This window comes from Psammomys obesus, unplaced genomic scaffold (assembly GCF_907164565.1).
Source record: "Psammomys obesus unplaced genomic scaffold, mPsaObe1.curated_primary_1811, whole genome shotgun sequence".
Taxonomy (NCBI): domain Eukaryota; kingdom Metazoa; phylum Chordata; class Mammalia; order Rodentia; family Muridae; genus Psammomys; species Psammomys obesus.
Window position 1 is genome coordinate 40,229,215 of NW_026591086.1, and position 26,859 is coordinate 40,256,073.

The 26,859-nt window shown below is 40.1% G+C and overlaps 2 protein-coding genes across 4 annotated transcripts in view; one reads left to right on the plus strand and one right to left on the minus strand.

The window, feature by feature from the left end:
- Nucleotides 1–5,639, plus strand: part of Cln5 (CLN5 intracellular trafficking protein) — a 7,764-nt gene extending 2,125 nt beyond the window's left edge. The window contains exons 2-4 of the mRNA XM_055609589.1: nucleotides 778–943; nucleotides 2,368–2,593; nucleotides 3,825–5,639. Of these exons, the coding sequence (XP_055465564.1) occupies nucleotides 778–943; nucleotides 2,368–2,593; nucleotides 3,825–4,336 (904 nt within the window). The 3' untranslated portion in view covers nucleotides 4,337–5,639. The remainder of the gene's footprint in view (nucleotides 1–777; nucleotides 944–2,367; nucleotides 2,594–3,824) is intronic.
- Nucleotides 5,640–9,473: 3,834 nt separating this feature from the next.
- On the minus strand, nucleotides 9,474–26,798 carry Fbxl3 (F-box and leucine rich repeat protein 3). Of its 3 annotated transcripts, none has more exons than XM_055609911.1 (5): nucleotides 26,439–26,798; nucleotides 22,525–22,873; nucleotides 19,498–19,620; nucleotides 16,237–16,408; nucleotides 9,474–11,943 (listed from the first exon to the last, which is right to left on the minus strand). In XM_055609911.1, the coding sequence occupies exons 2-5, from the start codon at nucleotides 22,870–22,872 to the stop codon at nucleotides 11,300–11,302; spliced, it is 1,287 nt and encodes a 428-aa protein (XP_055465886.1). In that variant the 5' UTR covers nucleotide 22,873; nucleotides 26,439–26,798; the 3' UTR covers nucleotides 9,474–11,299. The 3 variants fall into 3 exon arrangements, with proteins under 3 accessions (XP_055465886.1, XP_055465885.1, XP_055465884.1); XM_055609910.1 differs by having other exon boundaries at nucleotides 26,618–26,676; XM_055609909.1 differs by lacking the exon at nucleotides 26,439–26,798 and adding an exon at nucleotides 26,122–26,285.
- Between the last annotated feature and the right edge of the window lie 61 nt (nucleotides 26,799–26,859).

Below are 26,859 nucleotides of genomic sequence, written 5' to 3' on the forward strand. Positions count from 1 at the left end.
TCATATCATATCATATCATATCATATCATATCATATCATATCATATCTGCCTATCAGATATTTACATTATGATTCCTAAGAGTAGAAAATTTAGTTATAAAGTGCCAATGAAATAATTTTATGGTTGGGGTCCCCACAGCATGAGGAACTCTATTGCAACATTAGGAAGGGTACGGACCACCGAGGTATTTCCTGTGTGTCTCATGATAATTCTCCTTCCTTTTCTGGCCTAGCTTTCTTCTCTGGTGTCTTTGCCTAATAGTACCACCCTTCTCCAACAGCTGAAACTGATTTCTTCCTCCGTTGTGCCTTAGTTTAGCTCTCTCCTCCACAGCTACCATCTGTCCTGTTTAATGTCTTCCAAATCCAACACCAAGCTTGGTTAGGAAGGGAAGTGGGTTGTAACTTTTGGTCCCCTTTTCCTCAGGGTAGTCCTGTCCATGGTAGATAAATACACAGTAAATACTGTGGAAGTCAGCATGGCAGTGCATACCTGTAACCCTAACCTGTGGAAGGAGAGGGAGAGAAAGGCGGATTCTTGAAGCTCACTACCCATCCAGTTTAGTGAGAGACCCTGTCTCAAAAAATAAAGGTGTAAGGTGTAAAGCTGTAAGGAAAGGCACTTGTACACATGAACACACTACTGTAAACACCACACACACACACACACACACACACACACGGGGGGGGGGGGCTGAAATGAAAATTGTGATTCTAAAGCGTGTGAGAGGAGCAGTTCCTCTTGTGATCTAATTTGATGGCTCTCTTTCTTACTAGGCGCTTCTCTTTCCGTCCGAAGCCAGATCCATACTGTCAAGCAAGATATACCTTCTGTCCTGCTGGCTCACCCATCCCAGTTATGAAGGACAGTGACGTCATCGAAGTCTTACGACTGCAGGCTCCTGTTTGGGAATTTAAATATGGAGACCTCCTGGGACACTTTGTAAGAATGCATCTTGATCTTGTAACTTTGCTTACCTAATTTATTTATCACTTTGACTAAAATGAGTTTTCAAATGGCTACGACATTATATTTGTTGATGACCCTTTGTATTGTGGTTTATGCCTGTGTGTGCACCTCTTCACAAGCATGAAGTGACGGAGGAGCAAGCTGGGTGTCTCTCTCCACATTGCTCCCTTGGGAGAGGGTCTCTCACTGAACCTGAAGCTTCTATTTTTGTCTAAACTGCCTGGCCAGTGATCTTGTGTCCTCCTCCTCCTCCTCCTCAACACTGGGGTAATAGATATAACTAGATGCTAGGGATTTGAACTCAGGAGCAAGCGCCCTTACCCGTTCAGCTATCTCTCTAGCTCGTGAAAAGGTTCGTAGCACCGTTAAGTTGGTAGTCAGTTACCATTGAATCGGCATGGTACTGCACACCTGTAATCCCAGCACTTGGAAGGTTCAAACAAGAGAATAACCCATTCCAGAGTCAGCCTGGACTGCATGATGAGGCTGTCTCAAAAACAGAGCAAAAGTCACAGTGAGTAACAAGTGCACTGGCCTTAATCTGTTTTGCCATGAAGGATCTTGTAATGAGCCTCCAGACCTTAGCACAACTGACGCCTTGTTACAGGCACCTTTATGACCTAAGAGCCCAGCAAGTAGACCCCAACACCTGCCAGAAACGAGAACAAAGATCCAATCCATCAATGTAAATAATTCTGGGAAAGTCCCTATATGTATGAGCCTTGCTTTTTTACTTCTGTAGCTCCATTTATTGCTAACTGTACCTGCTAACTGAAGTGTATTAATCAAGATATGGTTTATTTGTGTGTGTGTGTACATAAAAAGCCAAGATCAATACGGCTCTTGACTACAAAACTTGGACAAGTTTCCTGTGTGGCCCTCTGGCTTGTGAATAAAGACTTTCTGTTGGTTTTAAGAGCCCTTGTGCTCTCGGGAGGAGTTGCCTTGCAATAATCTAAACTCTCCTCCTGTACCCAGCTCCTGGGAGTGAGGCGAAGGACATGGCAGGCAGGAATCGCTTCTTGATCTCCAAGCTCTGCTGTATGCCCCTTCCCAGCTCAGTGACTCACCCTGGGAGGAAGGCACACTCTTTCCTGGAACATTCATGAAGGCTTTTTGTGTTACTACATTACTTAGCTGTGAGAAGATTTCAAGTGTCTTTACCCAGCTCCCATCCCTGCTAAATTAGCCCTGCTTTCCAAAACCATAGTGATGGGTGCCTGCATTTTGAGGGGCCATGGTGTCAACACAAGGTTAGTGACATGGAATGTAGCCCCTTAAGCAGTTAGTTGTTCTACCGGGCGCATATTTGTGATGTACCAATCTCTCTCCCTGTGGGTGACCTGGGCCCAGGGTTACTTCACAGATGCTTTTACACCTGTGTTATCCCTACACAGAAAATTATGCATGATGCCATCGGATTCAGAAGTATACTGACTGGCAAGAACTACACAATGGAATGGTACGAGCTTTTCCAGCTTGGCAATTGCACATTTCCCCACCTTCGACCTGAAATGGATGCTCCATTCTGGTGTAACCAGGGAGCAGCCTGCTTTTTTGAAGGAATTGATGATGAACACTGGAAGGAAAATGGGACGTTAGCTGTAGTCGCGACCATATCTGGTAAGTGTTTGACGATTGCATCAATATGTAAATGGAAGATGTCATTCAGTCACTGAGATTTCAGTCATGTCGTGTCTCATGGTGACCTTCTGTATTCTGCACTTCTAGTACCATTGCACTTTGTACCACACGGATCCTGATGCAGAGCCTCGCTAGGAGATGCATGGCTCATCTGCTCCGTCCATGATAGACATGGATGAGACAAATGCTGTGTATAGCTAAATGGAACCCAAATAGACAACAGACCCATAAAATGCCCTATTAGGAAGGCATCTTAACTGTATCTGAAAAAAAAAAAAAAACAGTGGTTATAAATTATTTTTACATGGTGAAATATTAAGAGTTTGTTTTCTCTGGGTCTGGTCCTGCTGCGTGCTCTACTTAGACAACATCACTTACCAATATCCCAACCCCCTGAGAGAATCGTTACATTTTTCTCCATTATGCAGATGGGGAAACTGAGGTTAAAGCTATCCAGATGGTAAGTGGGACTCAGCCCCGATAGGAAAGCCCTGCCAGCCATTCTCTCGACAACTGTGGTGTGCTGCTTGCCAAGATATATATACTGGCCCATGGCCTCTTGCGGATAATTCAGAGCCTGCTGGTACCACCTGTAAACCTTACTTTGTGCGTGTCCACCGAAAGCACAGTGCTGAAATGAAAGCCCCATTGGTGATGCTAATTATCCCACAAGCCCCAGGACTTGAAGAAATGATCAGGGTTTCTATTTGTTGGTTTTTACACAGCACTTTAAGGTGTGCTGACTCATAATTCAGTGGGGATAATAAGACTTCCCTTAGCCTTTTACAGGTAAGGAATTCATGCAGGTGAGTTCAGCCCCGTGGCCTGACTGTCACGTTCACATTCACAGAGCAGGACGGAACGTGCCATGCCTATAGTTGAGGTCTTTTCAATATTACCTGCAGTCTTTTAATGCAAACACTGCTTTTCTAGTCTTTCCTTCTACTTTCTAATTCACAGGAGCCAAATATCCCAACCTTCAATAATTATAGAATTTTAGGAGTCCTCTTTATATCCTCATTATGTCTTGTATTTGCAGTTTAGAGGCCTCAAAGAATGGAAGAAAGTGTAGCTAAGCGTGCATTCAGTAGGAATACAAGCTTATGGGCCTTGAAGTTTTAAAGTATTTCTTATCCATCCACGCTGGTCTTAATTGGGTCAGAACATCTTACAAGCTTATTTCTGTTTGTTTTTTTTTTTTTAAAACTAGGAAACACCTTTAACAAAATGGCACGGTGGGTGAAGCAGGACAACGAAACAGGGATTTATTACGAGACGTGGACGGTCCGGGCCGGCCCAGGAAAAGGGGTGGCGACATGGTTTGAACCCTATGACTGCTCTAGTTTTGTCTTACGGACATATGACAAATTGGCTGAACTTGGAACAGAATTCAAGAAGACAGAAACAAACTATACAAGAATATTTCTATACAGTGGAGAACCTACTTACCTGGGAAATGAAACATCTATTTTTGGGCCAGAAGGAAACAAGACTCTTGCTTTGGTTATAAAAAAATTTTATGACCCCTTCAAACCATCTTTGTCAACTAAAGAATTTCTGTTGAGTCTCTTGAAAATTTTTGATTCAGTGATTATACACAGAGAGTTCTACTTGTTTTATAACTTTGAATATTGGTTCCTACCTCTGAAGCCCCCCTTTGTCAAAATAACATACGAGGAAATCCCTTTACCTGCGAAGCATACAACACTGACCGACCTGTAAAGGACACTTGTTCCTCTCCAGCCACCACACCATGCTCTTCCAGGGCGTTTCTGCGTTTGTGTCTTTATTCGCCTTTCCCTCTGTGGCCAGGAAGGGGAAGTGCTCCTTGTTGGAAATGCAGCATACTGACCTTTCAAGACTCTTGGAAAGAAGCAGAAGCCGTAAATGAACTGGCCAAAGTGAAGGTGCTGTGGTCTTGATTTTCCTGAGAATTACTTGATCTCAGATGCGGAGATTCTTTGATCCTGGGTTGCCACTTTTCTAGGGCTACCTTTTCTGTTACAGTACCACTGTTTCTTAGTTTAAGGGCTTTTTAGACATTGAAATAATAGCTGTTTTTATAGTTATTACAACTTCTGGGACCCAGGTCTGACTATTTTCTATTCATATGACCTTAAAGTCTTGTTTGGGCTGCTTTTGGACATGGTAAATACAGTAGAATTTCTGGCCACCATTTTAGAATTGTCTAGCAACGAACTGGCCATTCGCCTAGAAGCTTATCTCTAAAATGATTTGTGTTCTTATCTCTAAAATGATTCATCTTCCACGAATGAGAAGATTGGTGGCACACTGAATGTATATATGGTCTCAGGACTATTGGGATCAAAAGAACACTGTAAACAGTCATCCTTGAATTTGCCTAGATTCCATTCCTGGGTCCTGTGGTCACGGAGACTGTAAGCTGATAGGACACTCTCCTCCAGCAGTTGTTCAGTACAGGCTGCAGACACAGCTCCGTGAGGTGTACGTCTGGCTTCCTGTGTGTGCCCTCCAGTTGTTTGTCCACCATCAAAGCTAGCACAGTGAGAGAGGGTTCACTTTCCTGGAAAGGCTAGGATTTTGTCAAGGACCTTCAGTTCACTATGTTGCTGCTGTCAGTAGCATTAGACAGGCTCCCAAGGTCCTGTATTTTGATCAATTGAACTTATTTTTGTTTGGTTTTGTGTTGTGTTTTTTCCCCCATTCAACACTAGCACAATAATGCAAAGAACAATCTGCTTGATACAGCAATGTGCCAGTTACTCATTTCCACCCAGCAGTTGAGTGCCTCTTGAGAGGTTATTACACTATTGTTGAGCTGTCACAAAAAGCCTCATCTTACATATCCACTGGCCCAGATGTGTAAGTCAGGGCTTAGCAAGGCTAAGTGACCTGGAATTGCGTTTCACTCAGATCATGCTGAATGAACAGATGCACTGGATGCTTCTCAGCACTGTTCAGATTGTGGCCTTTGGACCAGTATCTATACACTAAATGTTAGCAGTCTGTGTTGTTCCTGTCTAATAAAAAGACAAAAACCAGGGCTTGGACTTTGTATCTTTGATCTTACTCCTCTAGGAATTTACTTTCTGTTGTTTAAACAAAAAGCCAAAGGGGCCCCAGATGACTGGACAGTCTGCACTGTTCTGCCCACCCTGAAGAGGTAGACTTGTCCTCCTGCACGGAGGGAGCCTTCCTCCACTGCCTCTAGTCTGTCCACTCAGAGTATCAGCACCTGTGCCAGCCCACCAATATAGCCTCCTTGACCTGACAGTCTTCAGAGAGTGGTGTCCCAAAGACCAAAAACAGAGCAGATTCGTGTACCAAGTAAGTCACTTTGGTTTGTAGCAAAGGTGGCTGGGGTGGGGTGTGAACATGGAACTTGACTTTTTTTTTTTTTTTTAATGATATTTATATTTATTTTTTTTTAATTTTATTTTTCTCATTAGTTACATTTTGTTAATGCTGTATCCCAGCTGTATCCCTCATTCCCTCCCCGGTCCCACCCTCCCTCCCTCATCTCCTCCTTGCCCCTTTCCAAGTCCACTGATAGGGGAGGACCTCCTCCCCTTTCATATGACTCTGTTTTGTCCGGTATTTTCAGGACTGGCTGCAAAGTCCTCCTCTGTGGCCTAACAGTACTGCTCCTCCCTTGGGAGGTGGGGAAGTCAAAGAGCCAGTCATTGAGTTCCTGTTAGAAATAGTCCTTGTTCCCCTCACTATGGGAAACCAATTGATTACTGAGCTATCACGGGTCACATCCGAGCAGAGAGGAACTTGACTTCTAAAACAATATTCGACTGTGTAAAAAAAGCATTCTGGGTCTTTGTGGAGAATACTAGTAAATGAAGAAAGCTTGTGAAAGCACTAGTCAGGTGGTGATGGCAAAGAGGCCTAAGTCACGCTATTTCCCAAGAGTATCAAGCTGTGAAAGGGTTTGTAAGGTCAAAGACAACTTTGAGGTAGAGAAGATTCAGAACACCTTTCAAATAGTAGCTTGGAAGTCAAAATGGAGTGTCTCTTGACTTTAAAGAAGGCTTTCTGTACTGCTTCAAGTGTGCTCCAGGTGCCTGAAGGTCACAGAAAATTTCTACCTAGTCAGAGGTCTCCAGATTCTTGTATGTAAATCCAGAGAATGCATTTCATAGGCATGGATGGGTTTAGAAAGTAATTTTATTATAGATTCATAGGTGGGAGCTTAGGAAGCAGAGTTCCCATGTAGCAGAGTAGATTCTGGGAAATGGGAAACATGGAGTGCTAATCTAAAGGATGGGGGGGTGGGGGGGGTGGCGGTTATTGGATTTAAAGCAGAAACTGGAGCATGGGGAGTGGGTGAGCCAGACAGCTGGCTCAACCTTGAGATGGTCCAGGGCTGCTCTATGGACTCCAGACAGGCATGCTCACAGGGAGAGAGATGGGCCTTCCTTCTGCCATCTCTGACAAGGCAGACAAGGCTTTGACAAGGATGGACTGTGCAGAGTACCAAGTACAGGCCCAGATTTTAAACCAAGAAAAACCTTTACTTCTGGGGACCCTGCCCTAAGCTGCCTGGCCAGTTTCTATCTCTTGCTCTCGTCAAAAACAGGGATGTACAAGGGACTGGAGAGATGGCTCAGTGGTTAAGAGCAATGGCTGCTCTTCCAGAGGTCCTGAGTTCAATTCCCAGCAGCCACATGGAGGCTCACAACCACCTATGAGATGATTACTTCTGGTATGCATGAAAACAGAGCACTGATATATAAATACATTTATATATATCACTTATATATAAATATATGTTTATATATATTTATATATATAAAATAAATACATTATATATATTTTTTTAAAAAAACCAGGGATCTACAAATTTTGTCATCTGAGTTATGTGTTATTTCTATGTTAGTTCAAATTATAAATGTGTAGTATTTAAGAGAACCTTTTTGTTAAAGACTGAATATTAGGGCTTCAGAATAAACATCATCACCCATTAATCTGGCTCATTATCAGGTAAGTATCTACTGTTGTAGATAGAAGAGAACAGCTAAAGGGTGAAAAACTACCATCAATACTCAGAACCTCTAATCAATAATAGCTCCTTAGAAAAATCAGAAAGAAATTCAAGACTCTAGTATGTGTCAGAGTGCTGCGAGTTAATGATTTAGCGCTCAGCCCTAACACAACATCGATCATCACTTCCTTCAAGGGCGGGTAAACGTTAGGGAAGAGCTAGAGGGTGGCAAGGGGCACTAGGAAATGCTGCCATCTGGGCAGGACATGGCTACTCACAGCATCTGCCTTTATCTGCAGATGGATAGTGACGGGGCTTGGAGGGCCACACCCATAATAAACTGAGTTTGTTTGCTGGGGGAAGAAGGCTCATTTTTCTCCAGTGGTATTGCCACAACCAAATGGCTCATGTAAGCATCTCTACTTAAACTCAGTGGATCCTAAGAAAGAAGAAAAAGACATGAAAGAAGAGGGGGTTTGGCAAGAGTGGCAGAGTAATGGAGAGTGAAAATGACCAAAATGTATTACGTACACAGAAGAAATTGTTCAAGAATACATTCTTCAGTTTCTCTAAGGTGTAAACGTGTTTGGTGGCGCTGAGAGTTGAGCCTGGACTCTCATACATGGAAGGTAAGCATTTTATCACTGAGCTATTATCTCCCTCCAACATTCCTTTAACTTTTTGAAATAAGGTCTTGGTTGCTAGGCTGGCCTGTCACAGCTCAAGCCGGCCTTGAACTTGGCAATCCTCCTGGCTTAGCCTTCTAAATAGCTTTCTAGTCTGTTGTACCATACCTGGCCAACAGACACGCTTCTACTCACCTTTTAATGTCCAGGTAGCTTCATGGTCTTCCAAGAGTTTCTTCCTTGTTCAAACTATTTAGGTACTGACACTTTGGGGAGCTGATTATTAGTTCTAAGAATAAGCTTTTACTCTCTGAGAAAATGTTTTGTCTCTTTTTCTTTTCTTTTTTTTTTCCCCCCAGACAGGGTTTCTCCATTTAGCCTTGGCTATCCTGGACTGGCTTTGTTGACCAGACTGGCCTTGAACTCAAAACAATTTGCCTGCCTCTGTCTATTAAAGGCATGCCAGATTGGTCTAAAACTCAAATTCCAGAACAGTCAGGACTATTACACAGAGAAACCCTGTCTTGAAACAACCCCCACCCCATTAAAAACAACAAAGGAAAAAAAACCAAACAAACAAGAAAACTGGCCTCAAATATAAATAAGCTTTGCACAAACAAAATGCAGTAACTTACTTACTGTTTAGCAAGACTTATTTTTAAAAGATAGCCTAGATTACCACAGCAAATTGGATGTTTCCTGAAATCTAATTAAGATAAATAATTTCTATTGTCTAAAACTATTCTGACAGAGACTTGTATTATGGTTGGTTAGACAAGGCTAAAGAAAATCCTAAGAATAGTTTTTTAAAAAGCCATTTATTTTTACGTTTTCATTACGTGTGGGTATCTGTATATGTAAATGAATGCAGGTACCTATGGAGGCCAGAGGCATCAGATCGCCAGGAACCAGAGTTACAAATAATTCTGGCATGATGTGAGTGCTGAAAACTGCCAAAAGTATTCACCAGCTTTTAACCACAGAGCCATCTCTTGGACTCTGAGAGTCACATTTCTAAGTAGAGCTTTTATTCAGAATACATAAGGAACCTATTCCTTATTTTTAATCATAAAAGAGTTTACATTTCATGGCAAATTTCATAGGTATCAGAGCATCAGGACAGAGCCGATGTGCCTAATTTTGTATACTCAAATAAGCCAGTCTACCGTGTTTTAAACACTATCAAATTAATAGATCTGAAGCTAATGTCATAGCTTTGTATGTTTGATTAGTTCTCTTAAGTTATAAAAATACAACAGCATTAGTAACTATCTTTATTCTCAAATTGATAAAACCATTTAACATATATTTTACAGTATAAACAAATTAAGTGCTATGCATTTTGCTTATAAAGTGACTTAAAGTATTCAAGCATGTAATTCAATTTATTACAAAAAGTAAGTTTTCAAATAAAGCTTTGGTTATTAAAACTGCTTATATACCATCAAATCCATTTTTCAAAGTTGTTCAAAAAATTAAAAAAAAAAAAAAACAAACACCGCAACTAGCACAAGTAGTTCCTGTACAGTCAAAGATTACTATTTAGTAAGAGGGAAATAGTTGCCTTTAATGTTGAGTTTCTGGGTCAGTCTTTTCCTTATCGTCCATATGTGGCTGAAAGAATACCATCACTTTTGAAAAGCATGAATTGTGTAGAAAGCCACATTTGTTTTAGGCTCAGAAGGCTAGCTTCTGTAGCTATCAGCGTACTTTCTACAAGTCACGCTGCTGAGGAGGACACGTCAGACACTGAAGTGTGCTGATGCTGGGGCAAGTCTCTTCTACTCTCCCTCAGGAGAGATGTCTATTAGCACTTGTGCCCAGAATCCAAGCTCATTCAGTATCTAAAACCAAACAAAAACCAGCAATCCAAAACTATGTAACCAAAACTTAGCATTCTTTACACTGATTTACCTTTATTCATAGGAACGTAATAGGAAAAGCTACATAAATAATATAAAATACCAGTTTCAACCAAATTATCACAAAACTGCAGATATTTTTCTGTTAAAATGTTCCAGTTCATGAAGTAGTATTTACTCAATTATGAACTTATATATCTATATCTTCTTTTAAATTTAGTGTTTCTGAACTGTACAGATACTCCTTTTGATTTTTTTAAGTTGTATCTGTCATAGCTTTGTAATTCCAAACTTAAAAGCATGAGCCATCACTAAAGTTCACTGGAGACTAATATTCTTTCATGAAACTTCATAAACAACTTATATAAAGTTCTACTTTTAATTATTTCAATTTAGTTTTTAAGTAAATTTTTCATTTATTACTGTGTAATAGTTCAAAACTAGTTTAAATAAAGATTAAAAAAAAGATTAAAGCATTCCTTTACAATGCCTCAGGCGCCACAACAGTGAATAATATAACAAAAAAGAACTTACATGGTTTAGCATATTACACAGGAAACCTAAAGTGTATACAGAGCTACTACCTCTCTTCTAGTCCACTGATTTCTTTAGCTTTGATCCTGGCTCTGTGTGCCATCCTTAATAACCACTGTAACATTTATCAGTGTTTTAAGTCCTCTGACATTTATATCTTTATTTTTAAAACAGCTTCGTAACATTTGAAAACATTTAACTAGCCTCTTATGAGCTATATCATACATTTCTCTCACAAAATGCTCACTTTCCTGAGCTATATTACACACCTTATAACAGGTGTATTTATAACTGAAGACCCTAAAATGTCAAGTTTACATTTTTTTTAAAAAATGCATAGAGAACATTTCATAAAACCTATTAGTACACTTCTTAGATATTAGAATATACAGGTTGCTTCCTTCAGACTATAAATTGTCTCCTTTTCATAACTGGATATTACTTTCAAATATGAAACCACATTTTCTTTTAAAACAGTTATTACTATTAGGCTACAAAAAGAAGTTACCTAACCCAAACTGTAGGTCTTCTGACAAATTTCATTCATTATATAAGCTCACCGAAGACAGCAAATTTCTGAGACACAAAATAGTATAATTACATCAGATCTAGAGCAAATAAACTTTTATTATAACACATTCTCTTAAAATTAAGGTGCTGTTTACTCATCACGCCCTACATCATGCAACTGTTACCAAGTAGGCATCATGTCTGGAAACCAAACCCTGCCAAGGTGCTTAGACACTTCCCAATGGATCTGTTCCAAACTATACTTTTGGTCAGGAATTAACACTTCTTCCATAATGGATAACTGAGACAGGCGGCCTCCACACATCTTCACAAACTCAACAAAGGCACTACATGAGACTTCACATTCCCCCAGCCCAATTGCTGACAAATTTTTGCAACGTTCTGCAATGCGAATTAACTCTTCATCCAGGGGCCGTAAACCATTTGCACACACTACCAGTTCTACTAGTCTCGGACAGGTCATGCCCACACGGCCAAGCACATCTTTGCTTACTGATCTCCCAAAGTAAAGATGAGTGGCAGGTATTTCATAACGAAAGAATGGGTCAAATTCCTCTTCGTATAAAAAAAAATACATCACGAGGTTGACTTTGGGTGAGTGTTTGATGAAGGCATCCCAGCTGCTCTTCTGAATAGTGTGGAAGTGTGTCTGTCCAGGGTTCTCACTGACAACATCAATGCGCAAATGTTCTAAGCGAACGTGCTTTTCAGAAGACAGTGCAAGCAACAACTCATCACTTAGCAAATGGTAGTTCAGGGCCAGTTCTCGTAAACCATGACACTGATCAGCCACACACAGAATACCTTGGAAGTAAAAAAAAAGCCCAATTATTTGTAAGTTTTTGTACAATTTATCTGTTCAAATGTTTAATCAAGTGCATATCCTAGAAAATAGCTTCTCCTTTTACCAATTGACACAATTTTTAAAATTTAGTTGTGATGATGTATTAGAAGCTATACTTACTTATATTATCATATGAAACCACATCCTTGTTGTTAATTTATAACTCAAAAAAAATCACAATTATCATTTTAAAAAATATGCTATATCTAAGTAAGATTTATCCTAGAAATGTACGCTTTCATTTTCTGTTTGTGCTCACCCAGAACCTCACTATGTAGCCTAGCTATGTACGGTTGGATTCAAACTCATAGTCCTTTGGAGTTCCAACTGCCATATTATAAAAAAATATTATTACACTAAACTTACAGTTTAAGAAAAATTCCATTTTCAGCTGAAACAGAATAAGGAATAGCTTCTGAAATTAAAAATGCCATCTTAATATAAATGAAACAAAATATTTACAGAGTAAGAAAAGTTCCATCAAATGGTTATAGTTTAACTATAATAGTATGCAATACGTATGTCAAGCTTCTAGGAAATAGGAAATAATCAGTCTTATCTGTCCAGGAAACAGGAAACTTATCAGTCTCATCTAAGTCTAAGGTAGCTATATTAGGAAAACATCTTAAACAGCTCCCAAACTATTCTTCTAGTAACAGATGACTTTACCAAAGATCAGTATTTGATCTCCAAAGTGGCTTTATAGGAGAATTTAATCTATCCAAGACAGCCCACTCGATCCATTTCTTACATTTAGAAATGAGCAAGACTAACAAAACACTCATTCTCGGTACTATTTATTTCACTGGTTATGTTAGTATGTTTCCCCACAAATACTCAAAAATCTAAGGAACTAAACAGTATTTTTAGTTCAGAGTAGGGGCAACTAGCTAACGACAGCAAAGCTAGAATACAAAAAGAGACTAAGCTCAGGCATGTAACTACTACATAAGAAATCTATACAAGCCCACCAAAGTAAAACTTTACAGCAGTGGATGAAAACGGGCAATATAATCAGAGAGGAGAAAAAGTGACCCACCAAAATAAAGTAAGATTTAGACAAGAGGGAGTAAGAGACCTGTAAGTCCCTCTGATCTTCTAGAGACACACATACTCTGAAATAAGCCCTAGCGCTCAAAACAAGCTAACCCATCTCTACAACACCGAAAACCCCAATACAAAAAGAAAATATTCAGAAAATTGCAAAGAAGCAAACGAGAAACTAAAGGTGCCACAGTCAGAACTCTCAAAATGCCCTCCTGCCCAAAAGATCCTGCACTCTACTGCCTCATCTCTGTGGATCTGGCAAGGGATACCATGTATTATGGCATATGACAAATTGAACATCTAAGGCACATTATATAGATAGTCCTAATCTAATCACATGAACTGTTTTATATAGTGAGTTCAAAGAGTAAGAGCATTCTTTTCTGGAAGGGTGGCAGTGGGAGTTGGGATGGGCTGTGTGTATGTGCAAATCAAAACCGCAATGACACTAGTATACACCAATTAGAATGAGTAAATGAAAGAAATAAACAGCATTAGTATATGTATAAAAGGAATGTACACTGGCAATTCTCTACCTTCATCGTTTTGGGTTTAGCCATTTTTGTTCTAAAGAAATCCTAACATCTTTGCTTGGAACTTCCAGACTACATCTTTGTTTAATGACTTGCCACTTCTTGTTGCCCTGGTAACCTAAGTATCCTGGAGCCAGTGTGTGACATGTAACACAGTTCCTCAAAGTGGGAAAATAGCTACTATAGGACTTAGTAGCCCTATTGTTAGCTATACACCAAGAGAACCAATATGTCCATACAGAAACTACATGAATCTCCACATAAGCATTATCTGTTATACTCAAAAGGTAGAAAACAGACCAAATACCCACTAACTGATCAACAAATGTATTCTAAATATAACGGATATTCTACAGCAACAAAAAGGAATGAAATTCTAATATATTAGATAGCACAAACAACCTTGAAAACATGCTAAGTAACAGAAACCAGACACACCACACCACCCCCACCCCACCCCCACACACACAATAAAATTCCAGGTTACAGGAATTACCCAGTACAGACAAACTGCATAGACCAAAAACGCAATAGTGGTTGCTTAGAACTGGGGAGGATAGGGTAATTGGTTTTTAGGGTGTGGTAGCCATACTTCCTTTTGGTCACAATGACAGTGTTCTAAGATTCATAATGATGATGATGTAGACACTACCTTGTCAGCACATTAAAAGCCAATAAAGCATCTATTTTACATGAACTATGTGTGAATTATATGGTTCAAACATTATTTTTCTTTTGTTTTTTTGAGACAGGGTTTTTCTGTGTAACAGCCTCGGCCATTGGAGTGATGTTTTTGTGTAGCATGTAATGACTGTCCCTGCGTATTCAAACGCTGATTTCTGTGCCAGCGGAGATCAGAGTACAGACCACACTGTAGGACTGTTAAGCATCACCTGCCTCAATGTTTTGTAGATATACACTTCCTTCAGCTTCTGATTAGTTAAATAAAGAGCTAAGGCAAGAGAGGGAGGCAGGACTTCCAGCAGAGAGGGGGACTCTGGGAAGAAATGTCGGGCTCAAGTGGTCACCAGACAGACAGAAAGGAAGAGGAGGAGCAGGGAAAAGGTCTCTGTGTCATTATTTCACCCACTGGTGGACTCAAAGAAAATTCTATTTTACCTGGCTGTCCTGGACCTTGCTTGGTATACCAGGCTGGCCTTGAACTCAGAGATCTGCCTGCCTCTGTCTCCTGAGTGCTGGGATTAAAGGTGTGTGCCACCACACCATGCTTATAAATTCTTTTTCAATAAAAGTTTTATAATGCTGTTGTATTGATGAGTAGGGTAAAAGTTTTAAATTTTTCACAAGGCATAGTGTACTGACCACACTAGAAGGTCAAAACAAAGAGGCTCACAGTTCACAGGACAGTGAGTGAAGAACAAAAAAGATCATGTTGGTTAGGAAACAAAGAACCTTGTACACCATGAAGCTATGGAAGAGAGATCTCACTCACAGCAGACAATAAAATGTGATCAAGGTCACATAGGAAGTAACTGCCAAAGTCTATTTAGTCTCATCTTAGCTTTAGTGATTATCTAGAGGAGGCTGAGACAAATAGATAAACACAACAGTAGGATCACCTAGACCCTCCTGTGGGCAATGTGGGAGAACCACCAAAGTGTTGTCAACACTGAGTCATTTGTCAACCCTTTGTTACAGCAAGAAAATGAAAACTAAAAGACGAGGCTGAACATCACAGCTAAAGACAGGGAGGGACTTCAAAAGTGGAGGAACCTACAATGAAGCATCAACAGGAGTATGAAAATCATGTTTATATTTACTTTTCAGTACAAATCACTTGTAATTTAAGTAACCTCAAACTGGACAACACACTACTACTTAGAAAATTCTACATTAAAAAAAAAATGACCTCTTATAATGTTATTTCTAAAATTTAAGTTTTAAAGAGCATTCTCTCTCAAAAAGGCAACCATGCTTAAATACATCTTTTCTCCTCTATGTGAGAAGTAACTGTGACTACTCTGACCCAAAACACCTGTAGCTCAATTGAAGTTAGCAGAATTCTTTTTTATCTATCTCAAGATGTTCTTTAAGCAGACCTTACAATGTTGCCTTGTTGTTTGAATGTGAAATGTCTCTCATAAATGTATGTTGGAATATTTGGTCCCAGCTGTTAGTATTGCTTTAGAAGGATGTGAAACTTTTAGAGGAGTGGAGCCTGGTTGAAGGAAATGAGTCACTGGGGTAAGGCCTGAGGTTTTATAGCTGGGCTTACTTTACCCATGCTTTTACACTGTAGATAATGCAATGAGACCAGCTACCTCATGTTCCTACATGGTACCTTCCCAACCATATTGACTAGTGCCCTCTAACTGTGAGCCAAAAGAGATGCTTTGCCTTAAGCTGCTTTTGCCAGAAATTCTGCCCCAGCAATGAGTAACTAATAAACCTTTTCTCATGTTATTTATCCATTTTCAAGCACACACTATACTCAATTTACCACATAAAATGACTAGAAAATAGAATGAAAGTCAGTCTAAGCTACAATACTGCAGATACTATGCTACTGCTATTAGGACACTGAATATTTTTATGCAAAAGAAATGGTTTTGTTAATTTGTTTACAAGTTCATTAACAAAACTATTAAACAACTTCTTAGTTTGAGAAACAATATAGTTTACTAAAATATGTCTGGTAAAAACATGACATACCTGCTGGAGAGACATGAGGACAGCTGCTCATTTTTAGCAGCTTGAGTGTGTCACTGTTGTTGGCCACTAGCACTTTAAGGGATGGATCATCTACCGGGGTGTCATCTATCTTAAGTGAGGACAGGGATTTGGAGTTTACAAACACAACTGTCAGTGCAGAGATAAAGTGAGACTGAAAGACAAAAGATTACAACACTGTTTCAGTTCTTCAGAAATGACATTTCACAAGGTTTCCTTACAGGTTAGCTATGTCTGTCTGCACCCTAATGAGGAATTTCAAAACTGTTAAAAGGCAGCACCCTGCCACCCCCGCCATACAGTTAAAGAGGGGACTACTTCTACATCTCTGAGAAAAGCATTTTGTTTGTACCTGTGGAAGAAAATGTCACTTCAAGCCTCAGCGTATTTCTAAATCACAGCAACCTCAGTGATCAAAGAGGAACCCTGGAACCCAGCCTAAAAGTCTCTTTCAAACCCCTCATCATATTTGGAAGCTAGTATCCTATACAATGCACCACACAGGAAGAGCATCAACAAAGGAACTACTGGCACAATCAAGATTTAAATCAATCAACTCAAAGGCTATAACTCAAACTGGACAACGGAAGCACATACAAAGATTTCAAAACAACCAGAATCACTTAAAAATCCCAAATTTAAAATCCTCTCAAAACACTGTATCTAAAAGATTCTCAAGACTTGATCTTATTGTATTTTACTTATAAGTAATATACTGGATCTGATCAAAAGAAATTCTATGGAAACAAGAATAACAGCATATTTAAAGCATGTGACTTTGAATCAGAGCTGAGATAAGCTCTAATCAATGGGCAAATAATTCAGGGAAGAAAGGCCTATATATGCTTTAGCACATGTCTATAGAACCAACAGCACCCTGCACCTATTTTTATAAATTCTCTACAGCAGTGTCAGAGGATGAAGCCACGCTAATAGACAATGAAGTATAAGGAAATACTATCTCCTTGGTCACATTCCTTAACTTGCTTTTTATTTACTAGGTCTAAACAACTGATTTCTGAAATTGTGATTAAACAACTATGCATTAACATAATATCTTCAAATCAAACAACTGTGTATCTTCCATGATCACAGTTCTTTATTAGTAAGCCCATGACTACATGCTAACCTGTTTCTTCATTGTCCTGATTTAGCTATGGTCACATAGATTTCTTCTACTTTCTATTCTGTTAAAGTCAGCCAAAATACAGAAATACCTTATTTCAATCTTTTCTACAAAACAGTAACAACAAAAAGACCAAATAAACAAGCAAACAAAACACAAAAAACCCCAAAAGGACAAGATGCATCTAAGGCAGTCCCAGCTACATCAATAGTTCTTAAATTGGCATTACATACATGTAAACTGATACAATGTAATGTAATGCCCTAGATGATACAAATCAAATTACGTTCAACATGCTTTATAACAGTTTATTCTCTCTTGTATATATCATATATAAATACATTTTAAAGATGACAGGCACATAAAATACCAATCGGAGAATTTCACTTCCCAGGAGGCTTGAAGAAGATGGCCCTACATTGTGTACCTAAGTTTCTTAGAATGAGGTCTTGAACAGCCCTCTTAACTGCAATCCTCTGGACTGTCTGCAGGAGTCTTGGCCTCAGGAGTAAGAGTCCAAATCTGTGCACAGGCAGATCTAAAAGTCATGGTGACTTGACTCAGGTACTTCAGAGTCTTAAAATGTTAAACAGATTTTCTTCTCCATTTTTCTTCTTCACTCATGAGAAAACATTCTATCTCAAAATGTACAAAAGTAATGAAACTTAAATCAAATAGAGGTTTTGTACTTAGTATTTTATTTGGCCCTGTTTTTAAACTAGAACAATTACCTACTAGTTATAATTCACACTCAATATCCTTGCCTGAGTCACTCTAGTAAAGTTAATTATGAGGTGAGTCTACACATTTTAGCACTGGAGAAATGGCCCATCAGGTAAGAACACTGGACGCTCTTCCAGAGGACCCAGGTTCAGTTCCCAGCTCCCACATGGCAGCTCACAACTGTCTGAAACTCCAGTTCTAGGGGTCCAATGTGCTCTTCTGGCCTCCAATGGGTACCAGGCACATACATGGTGCACATACCTACATGCAGGCAAAAACACTTATACACATGCAATTAAACAAAGATTGTTTTTTTTTTAACCTACATATTTTACTTTGAGGCATACCTAAAAAAATTCTTTATTCAAATTGCTGTTAGCTAGTGTGCAGAATGCAGCTCAGTGATTAGGACACTTGCAAAGTCATAGTTGTGATCCTCAGCAACACACACCCACATATTATTTTCTGTTTCAGAGAGAACAGTTGTGGGCTGGTAAGATGGCTCATACCAAGCCTTACAAGCCAAGTTCAAACCCTGGAACCCACATGGTAGAAGGAGAGAACTGACCTCCACACATGTACACACCTACTAACTAAATGTTTAAAAAAAAAAAAAAAAAAAAAAAAAGGAGTTGTACGGCAGACTGTTCTGTAATTAGGTATAGACTAACACAGTTAAATCCTCATAAGAATGGTTTGAAATAGAATCTGTAAGATAATCCAAGCTATACTGACATTAACTTTGCTCAAAAATATTCTTTTTAGTACATTTGTCAGAAGCACTTATATAAGCAGACTATGCTTGCTCAATACTGGCATTCTTTACCTTTGACTTTTAATTTCAACAACCTGTTCTGAAAGCTCAGAAAGAACTGTTTACAGTACCCCCTTTTCTGATATGGTTAGTCTTAGTTTCACCTATTTCTTTTAGCACTTCCACTACCTAGACAGTCATCTATAAATCCACTTATTCTTTAACATTACCAATGAAGAACAAGGTAATGCTTAACAGCATATTTTACTATTGCTGAAGAGATGGCTCAGCAGTTAAAAGTAGTTGTTGCTCTTGCAGAGGACCCAGGTTTGGGTACAGAACCCGCATAGCAACTCCTAACTGCCTGTAACCCCAATTCCGGGGGAATATGACACCTTCTTCTGGCCTCTGCAGGCATCGACACACATGAGGCACACATACTTACATGCAAATAGAATACTCATACACAAGAAAAAATTTTAAAACTCCTTAAAATTCTACTCTAAATACTATTTTTTAACACTTTAAACAACAACCAGATCTCCATGACATACACTGCTTTGCTCTCACTGTCAACACTAACAATGCTGGGGCTTTCATGGATTCCTCTGCAAGAGGGATAAACAAAACCAGCAGATACCTTTGGTAGATCCATAAAGCTTGGCCGAGCAGTTGAAATAAGTCCAAGTGTTTTTAAAGAGCAATTCACAAGCTGTGATAATATATCACAAGCTGCTTCAGCTGACTCTTTGCTGCTGTCCACCTTAGGAAAAAAAAAAAAAACACATCTTATGTATATATTTAGATTTCTCTTTGAATATCTTAATTTTATAAAAGCAAAAAGTACAGTTACTAAGTTAGTGCATTATCATTTGAAGAATATTCGTGTTCAAATCATCCTTACAACCTCAGTCTAATTTTCCCAACAGAGTTCATCCTAATACATATGTGCATCTATGGATTCAGTGCGGAAAGAAAAAAATTGGTTAATTTCAAAGTAACTGTACAAAATCAATAAATTTTGTATTGGTTAAATCAAACAATACATGTAAACAAAGTATCTATGATGAACTCTTTGAGGGCACCAGAAGAAACTAATGTCTATTTGTTTAGAATTTTCAGATGAACCACACAACCTGAAATTCTTCAATGTTTAAACATAGCATTAAATAAGGGTGTCCAACTAAACAAGCGCACGCACACGCACACACACACACACACACACACACACACACACAAACAACAACAAAAACAAAATAGAGACAGCTGCCCTTAGACATTTCATGCTTAAGACATTTCCTGCAAAAAAGAATTACATGACCAAACACCATGGAAGGGGAAGAGTTTGTTTCCTCTAGACTAAAAAGGTTAAACTGTAACACCATTACTTTCATTCCCAAATTTGTGTTTTTCTGAATCCCAAGTGAGATCTTAAATCTTACACTGTGTGAAATAAATGCACTAACAGTGGTTCCCGGACAACATAAAAGCATGTGAGTACTGAAGACAAGCAAACTGTTAGGCCCAAACCAAACCATGTAAGTAAGAAACTTTGTGAGTAAAACCGAGCAAGCTCTGCCTTGACACTCCCCTTGGTGAGTCTACTGAGCAGTTTGAAAAGCAGTCTTCTAGACTAATAAATCTGACTAAAAGTTCCTTCAGCCCATACTGACCACTTAAATATTATCAGGAAAGGCCAGAATAATCCTTGCAATGTGCTTGCTTTCTAAATTAGAAACTACTTCCTCACACAAATAAATCTCTAACAAAAATATTAAACTTAAGCACAAATGGTTTTATGAGTTATATCATACACCTCAATTGTGTCACAGGATTGTAACAGAACACCAAGGACACAGCCAACCTACTGTATAGAAATGAGCTTTACAATCTCCTCCTTCTATAGTATTTGCCATTAGAACACTCTAAGGCAACTCAAAGATGACTAAAACCCAACAGAAAGCACTTCAAGTTTCCTCCCTGAATGGGCAGTGAGGACTTCAGCTTTGGTTTGCTTGAATGCTACCCCTTATCAAACAAATAACACAGCCTTTCAGGTAAACAAACAAACAAAAATCTTGAATGAATAAGTGTGTCTGGGATGCACCTATACTAAAAGTTATCACTGTAATCTAGTAAACTCAAAATTAACTAGGCATCTTCCTCTTCCTATTTACCAGAAATAGAGTCCTGGTAAATATCTCTGGCTAGCCTTGATCTTACTGTGTAATCCAGGCTGGTCACAACAGGTGTCCTGATGTTTCTTTTCTGTTTAGCTGTAATTAGTAATCCTATTCCTAATAACCTAGTACTTCTATGACCATAATCTATTCCATCAGGCATATTAATTACCACCACGCTCTCCTACCTTTTAAGAAAGACAGCATGTAGTGATGGGATGCAGGTCAGGTTAGGAACTCTGCTTAGTGCTGACTTAACCCTTTAGCAAACAGGAAAGAGAGGCAAACCAGGCAATTCTTGTGCTTTTACTATAGCTTTCTGGGTTTTGCTTTTAGTACTTTTAAGCTAGAAGGCTTTAATATATATATAGGGCAGGAAGGCCTCAAACCGTTGATTCTTCTGCTCAAACTCCTGAGTCCTAGAGTTACATGAGTGAATCACTATGTTTGGCACATTTTCCTCTTTTAACAGTAATTACATTTTTTAGGGTAAAAAAATTTAGGGTTAAGGATTCAGCAAGCATCCCATATTTCTTAATTCATCTTCAAAAATACAACCTGATGAAACTTTGTTTTTCCCATAAGCTACTGTGATTTCATTTAATACTCTTCAAATCTCAAAATATTGCCTTCCTTCATTTATCTCACCATTAAGTGAATCTTAGATGTCCCTTGTAACACTGAAACAAAGCAAACAGCTCTTGCATTTTTTCTATGACTCCTCTTCTGTTTCCCTCTAAAATGTACTCAAACTATTCAGTTTCTATACCATCTTTAGACTTAAGTGTTTTTTTTTTTTCTTTAAATAAAAATGCATCAAAACAAGCAACACTTCCTGGCAGTGGTGGTGCCCACCTTTAATGCCAGCACTTGGGAGACAGATGCAGGAAATCTCTCTATAGAGTTCCAGGACAGCCAGGACTACATAGCAAAACTCTGTCTCAAAAAAACAAAAAACCAAACCAACTAAACAACCTCCTTCAAAACAAACAAAAAAAGTGTTTCTCAACCATCCTAATGCTGTGACCCTTTAAAACAGTTCCTCATATTGTGGTGACGCCCAACCAAAAATTATTTCATTGGTACTTTCTAACTGTATTTTTGATACTGTTATGAATCGTAATGTAAATATCTGACGTGACCTCCAAAGGGTTGCAACCCACAAGTTGAGAACCAGTGCCCTAATGTTTGTTGTACATTTCTTTCCTCAAATTTTTTGCCAACCATTCACCATTAACTTAAAGCTTTAGTTAATTATTTATGCCTACTTCGTGGCTGCTTTTGTTCTTTTAAGAAATTAATTGTAAAACAGTATTTAAGTTCCAGGAAATATTAAAAATTACTTCCAATAATTTCTAAGGCATGCAATGATTTAAAAACTTTAAGCATTCTCCCTAAAAGACAAATATTTTAAAGACATAAGAAGTTTTATTGTTTAGGACATTAACTAAAATGCTTTTAATTAACAGACGGAGTTAAGGTATTACCTTGAAGCTGACATACTGTAGATGATTTGAATGCCTTTTAATAATCTGTTTGATTAGCTCTGGATGTGTAGCTTTCAAGTAAGATGTAGCTGGCTGATTCAGTTCAAATTCAAAACACCTCCACAAGTCAGGCATGTGAAACACCTGATTCCAATTCCGGCAGACTTGTGAAGCATGAGCCCGGTCCAGGAGAGGCAAATACTTGAACACTTGGAGGACAATGTCCTGCAAGAGGTTACCCCAGTCACAAGGCTGAGAACACTCATGTGTAGTCCTCAGTTTCTTAGGTTCCTCTGCAGTGCCTTCTTCAGGTGAGTCACGGTCACTATCTCTTCCTCCTCGTTTCATCCTATGTAGAAAGAACCATCATTTTTTCCCCATCCTTCTGAACTTTTCATCACAAATTCATTTTCTGTCACTAAGACATGTGTTTGTATTTGGACAGTTAAAAAGAAATATGCACAAAGAGCTGAACCAACAATTCAGGAATAGAAAGATACAATGAAAAAAGCTATGGTGATGAACATTCCTGAGATGATTTTAAACATTCACATTTAAGCACTACTTATAATTTAAGTAAACCATAAATTTATAACTCAAGACTTGCAGTCAACTACTTAAAGTACAAAAAGTAACTAAAGTAACTACAGTAATACTTTTCAATTTTTCAGTCAAGTTTGAAGTAATGTCCCCATGAACCTCTCGACTCCAGAGAGAATAAAAGCTAAGATCAATAACAGCCTGTGACGTGTGATATTACTGCTACACATATTCAACCTCTGCTTAACGTGAGTAACCCTGGACTGAGAGTACAGCCCCATGTTAACACCCTCACCTTAAATACTCCAGGCCCATGTTCAACCTGCAGCACACAAAGATTAATTATTTGAAGCAATCTACCTGACTATGGGTCGTTTTGGCTGGAATGTGGTTTCTTCTCAATACGTCACCATCACTCTGCTTATCCTGTGTTTTCCTCAATGATACCTCTATGTTTTGTCTACATATTCTTACCCACTTCCCTCCATTTGCTTCTTGGGAAGATGATCTGTTCATGGCAAATGGTACCATAAACTCTAAGCCCAAGTTCTCTGGGTTTGATTTCTAGCCACACTTCTTTCTAGCTCCATGACTGTGGGTAAATTACAAGGCTGTCAGATGCTTCAGTTTGCAAACAGAGATCTTAAGATACAGGGTTCTCCTGAGAGAACCCTGTGTTAGGGCCCTTGAAAGCAGAGCCAATTGATCTCTTTAGAAAAGCAGCCCAGTATAAAAACCATCACACAACTTGGTAGAAAAGAGTGATTGTCCCCAGAAGGTGGAGAACAATTTAATTTTTCTTTCAAAGAAGGGGAGGGGCAGTGGTGGCACGGAGAAACACACTGGCATGAGCACCACTAACTTAGTGTATCAGCTAACTAGAGGCAGTGGGATTACAGATGTCTGAGTCTTTTTTTCCCATTGTGCTCTTCTTCCTTTCCACATTGTACACAATTATTTCTATTCATTAAAATGTAATCAAAGTTTCAAAGGACAGTTTCATGTCTCCCTTGACTAAGTACACTGCACTCTACACTATTCTGGACCACTCCTTGGTAGTATTATTTCGTCTAGGACCTACAATGCTTTTGTTTCTAGAGAGCAATTCTGGTAAGGCACTGATCCAAACAGACTCAAAAGGATGGCTTGTGACTCCAACTAACTTGTGACAAATCAGCATGTAAGAATCTCTGACTCCTCCGTGTAATGAAGGGTGTGCACCTGCACAGGCTTTCTCCTCTAGTAGCTGGCATAGGAAGAGCTGAGGGCTGGAGAGGAGAAACAGGATGACAGAAGGCACAGACCTCTGTCATGCCAACCCAGGAGACATTGACAGAGGAACTGTTTGTTCTCCGTTGTTCCTACATCTGACTGTCTATAGATGCACACACACAGAAGGACATATTCTTGTAGGATAATCCAGAAAATGAGTGACAGAGGTACAACAAGATGGCTTTATGGAAGATTCAAACTTACTTATGAATCTATGAACAGATTTGTCATGTGTGTTCAGAGAAAAGTTAGAATAATTGACAGTGCCATCTTTTAAAGTTAAAAAAAAAAACTTTTCTAATAAAAATGTCCTACTAGAGGTTAGCCTGTCATTATGACCCATTTTCCAACTTTAACTTATCCTGAAGGTTTAACTTTAATTTTAGCATTTCAATTTGGGTCAAATAACTAAGGGTCTGCTACCAAGGACTTAAGAATTTCTTATTGCCAAAAACTACACAGAATTCTGAGATGCAGAGATTAAAAAATGAATGAGCCAGTCTTTCTATTTCCAAACCTTATAGGCTGCTCCACTACTTCTGGAGAAATCTCTGAAAGCCACAACAAAAAGATGAAACAGTCCTTTCTACAGTCAAGTATACAGATTCAAAAACAAAACTAAGAAGAATGGAAGCTTCACTCACAATAATTTTAACGATTCTGCTGATCCTAAGCTTATACAATTTTTATTTGACACAGGGTCTCACTATGTGAGCCTGGAGGGCCTGGAAATCAGAGAGCATACTGTTTCTGCCTCTCAACAGTCCTAATTCTAAATGAAGAGTGTTTCAATACAGCGCCAAGTTTGGGAGGAGTAGGAGATGACAATATAAAATTATCCAACACTAAGGAACAGTATACTCTTGATCTAAATATAAACTGAATACATGGATTACCAAGGTATATATTAAGTACTTAGTAGTTTATGAATAGCTAAAGTCTATGGACTATCACAGGCCTTATGAAATTAATGCCTCTATCATTATGAAGCAATAGAAAAACAAAAGGCCAAATGCTAAAAAGTGCTATGTACTATTAGATGTGAAAATAACATTAGTCAATAAACACCTAGTAAAGTTTTTAAATGCCATTTTTTCCAAGTTGGTCTTTTAAATTCAAAACTGCCAGTGCTTTTTTATTTTAACAATCTACACATGAAGCTCTGCCATATAAAGCTGAACAATTCACAGCATTCACTAGTACACAACTGCTTGGAAGCAATGGGTTTACAATGCTTCTAATCAAAGTGCCTTTCACATCTGAACAGGAGTGGCGTGGCGTATCAAAATAGGACGATAAATACCAATGAGATGTTCTAAGCACAGAAATCCTGGGCTCTTGAAGTTTTGTTGCAGTGTTTCAGGAACCCAGAGAAACAACTACGGTGGCAGGAACTTTTGCTAGTATTTCTATCAAGTATCCAAGAAGCAAACTAGTGAAGGAGGCCTACTAACTAGCTGAGCAGCACCAGGGATTAGGAAGCTTATCGAACCTTTTCCTTTCTGTCTTAGACATTTACATATATTGGGCATGCAGCAATTGAAACCCCAGCGGCATGACATTTGCATATGCCAATATGAAGGAGATGAATTCTCAGAATGGTAGGAGCACAGCGGATATACAGATAACCAAGGGTTAGACAGACAGACATACCGATCCCCCGGAGGTTAGAGTTTTGAGTTACAGACATTTTAAATCTACCTTCTGCGTGTAAGAAAACGGCAATGACAATATGTGGGCCGCTGGGAGAGGCGCCCTTAGCAACAAAGCGCCTCCCGCTCTCACCTCTGGGCTCGGGGGAGCCGACCCGGCTGCTTCCGGGTGCGGGCTGCGGCGCGGCCCCGGCGGGTGCACCGAACTTCTCCAAGTTTTCCGCTCGGCGCGGGGCCGCCGCCTCCCTGGGCTGTCCCCGACGCCTCGCCCCGGGTTTTCCGGCCGCCCGCACCCGCGCCCCGCCACACGCGGCCGCCGAGCGCGCACCACGCCTTGTTGACACGGCCCGAGGCCCGGGCGGGGCGTCCCCGTCGCGGCCCGCGCGCGCCCCCGGCCGCCGCCGACCTCCCCGCCCGACTCGGGGCTGCGGCCCCGAACCTCCGCCGTACCTGCTGCCGGGGGCGGCTTCCCCCACACACCACCCCGGGCTGCGCGGGCGGCGGCGGCTCCCGCGGCTCTCACATGAGGCCTCCCGGGACCCCGTCTCCGCGCTCCCGCCGTCGCGGCCCCCCGCGCTCCGCCCGCATCCGAGACGCTGGTCCCGCGGCGGGCGCCGACGCGGCTCCACCTTGGCGGCTCCGGCTGCCCAGGGGGGAAGCGTCCCTCCTCTGTCCCGCGCAGTCCGCGTCCCTCGCCTCGGCACCTCCTCGTCGCCGCCCCGGACGCCCTCGGCGAGCGGCAGCCGACAAGCAGCGAGCCCCGAAGCCTCGGCCCAGTTGCAGAATCCAAGATGGCGCCCGGGCCCCGCGGCCGCGCGCCGGCCCCTGCGCGTCTCCGCCCCGGGGCGGGCGCGCGGCCGAGGGGGCGGGG

What these genes read in the sequence shown, in the direction of transcription:
- Fbxl3 (XM_055609911.1), bottom strand. Translation starts at nt 22,872, where the DNA reads ATGAAACGAGGAGGAAGAGATAGTGACCGTGACTCACCTGAAGAAGGC. An exon ending in TACAGTATGTCAGCTTCAAG is followed by an intron (nt 19,621 to 22,524) that starts GTAATACCTTAA and finishes TTTTTTCCTAAG; the next exon opens with GTGGACAGCAGCAAAGAGTC. An exon ending in TCCTCATGTCTCTCCAGCAG is followed by an intron (nt 11,944 to 16,236) that starts GTATGTCATGTT and finishes TTTACTTCCAAG; the next exon opens with GTATTCTGTGTGTGGCTGAT.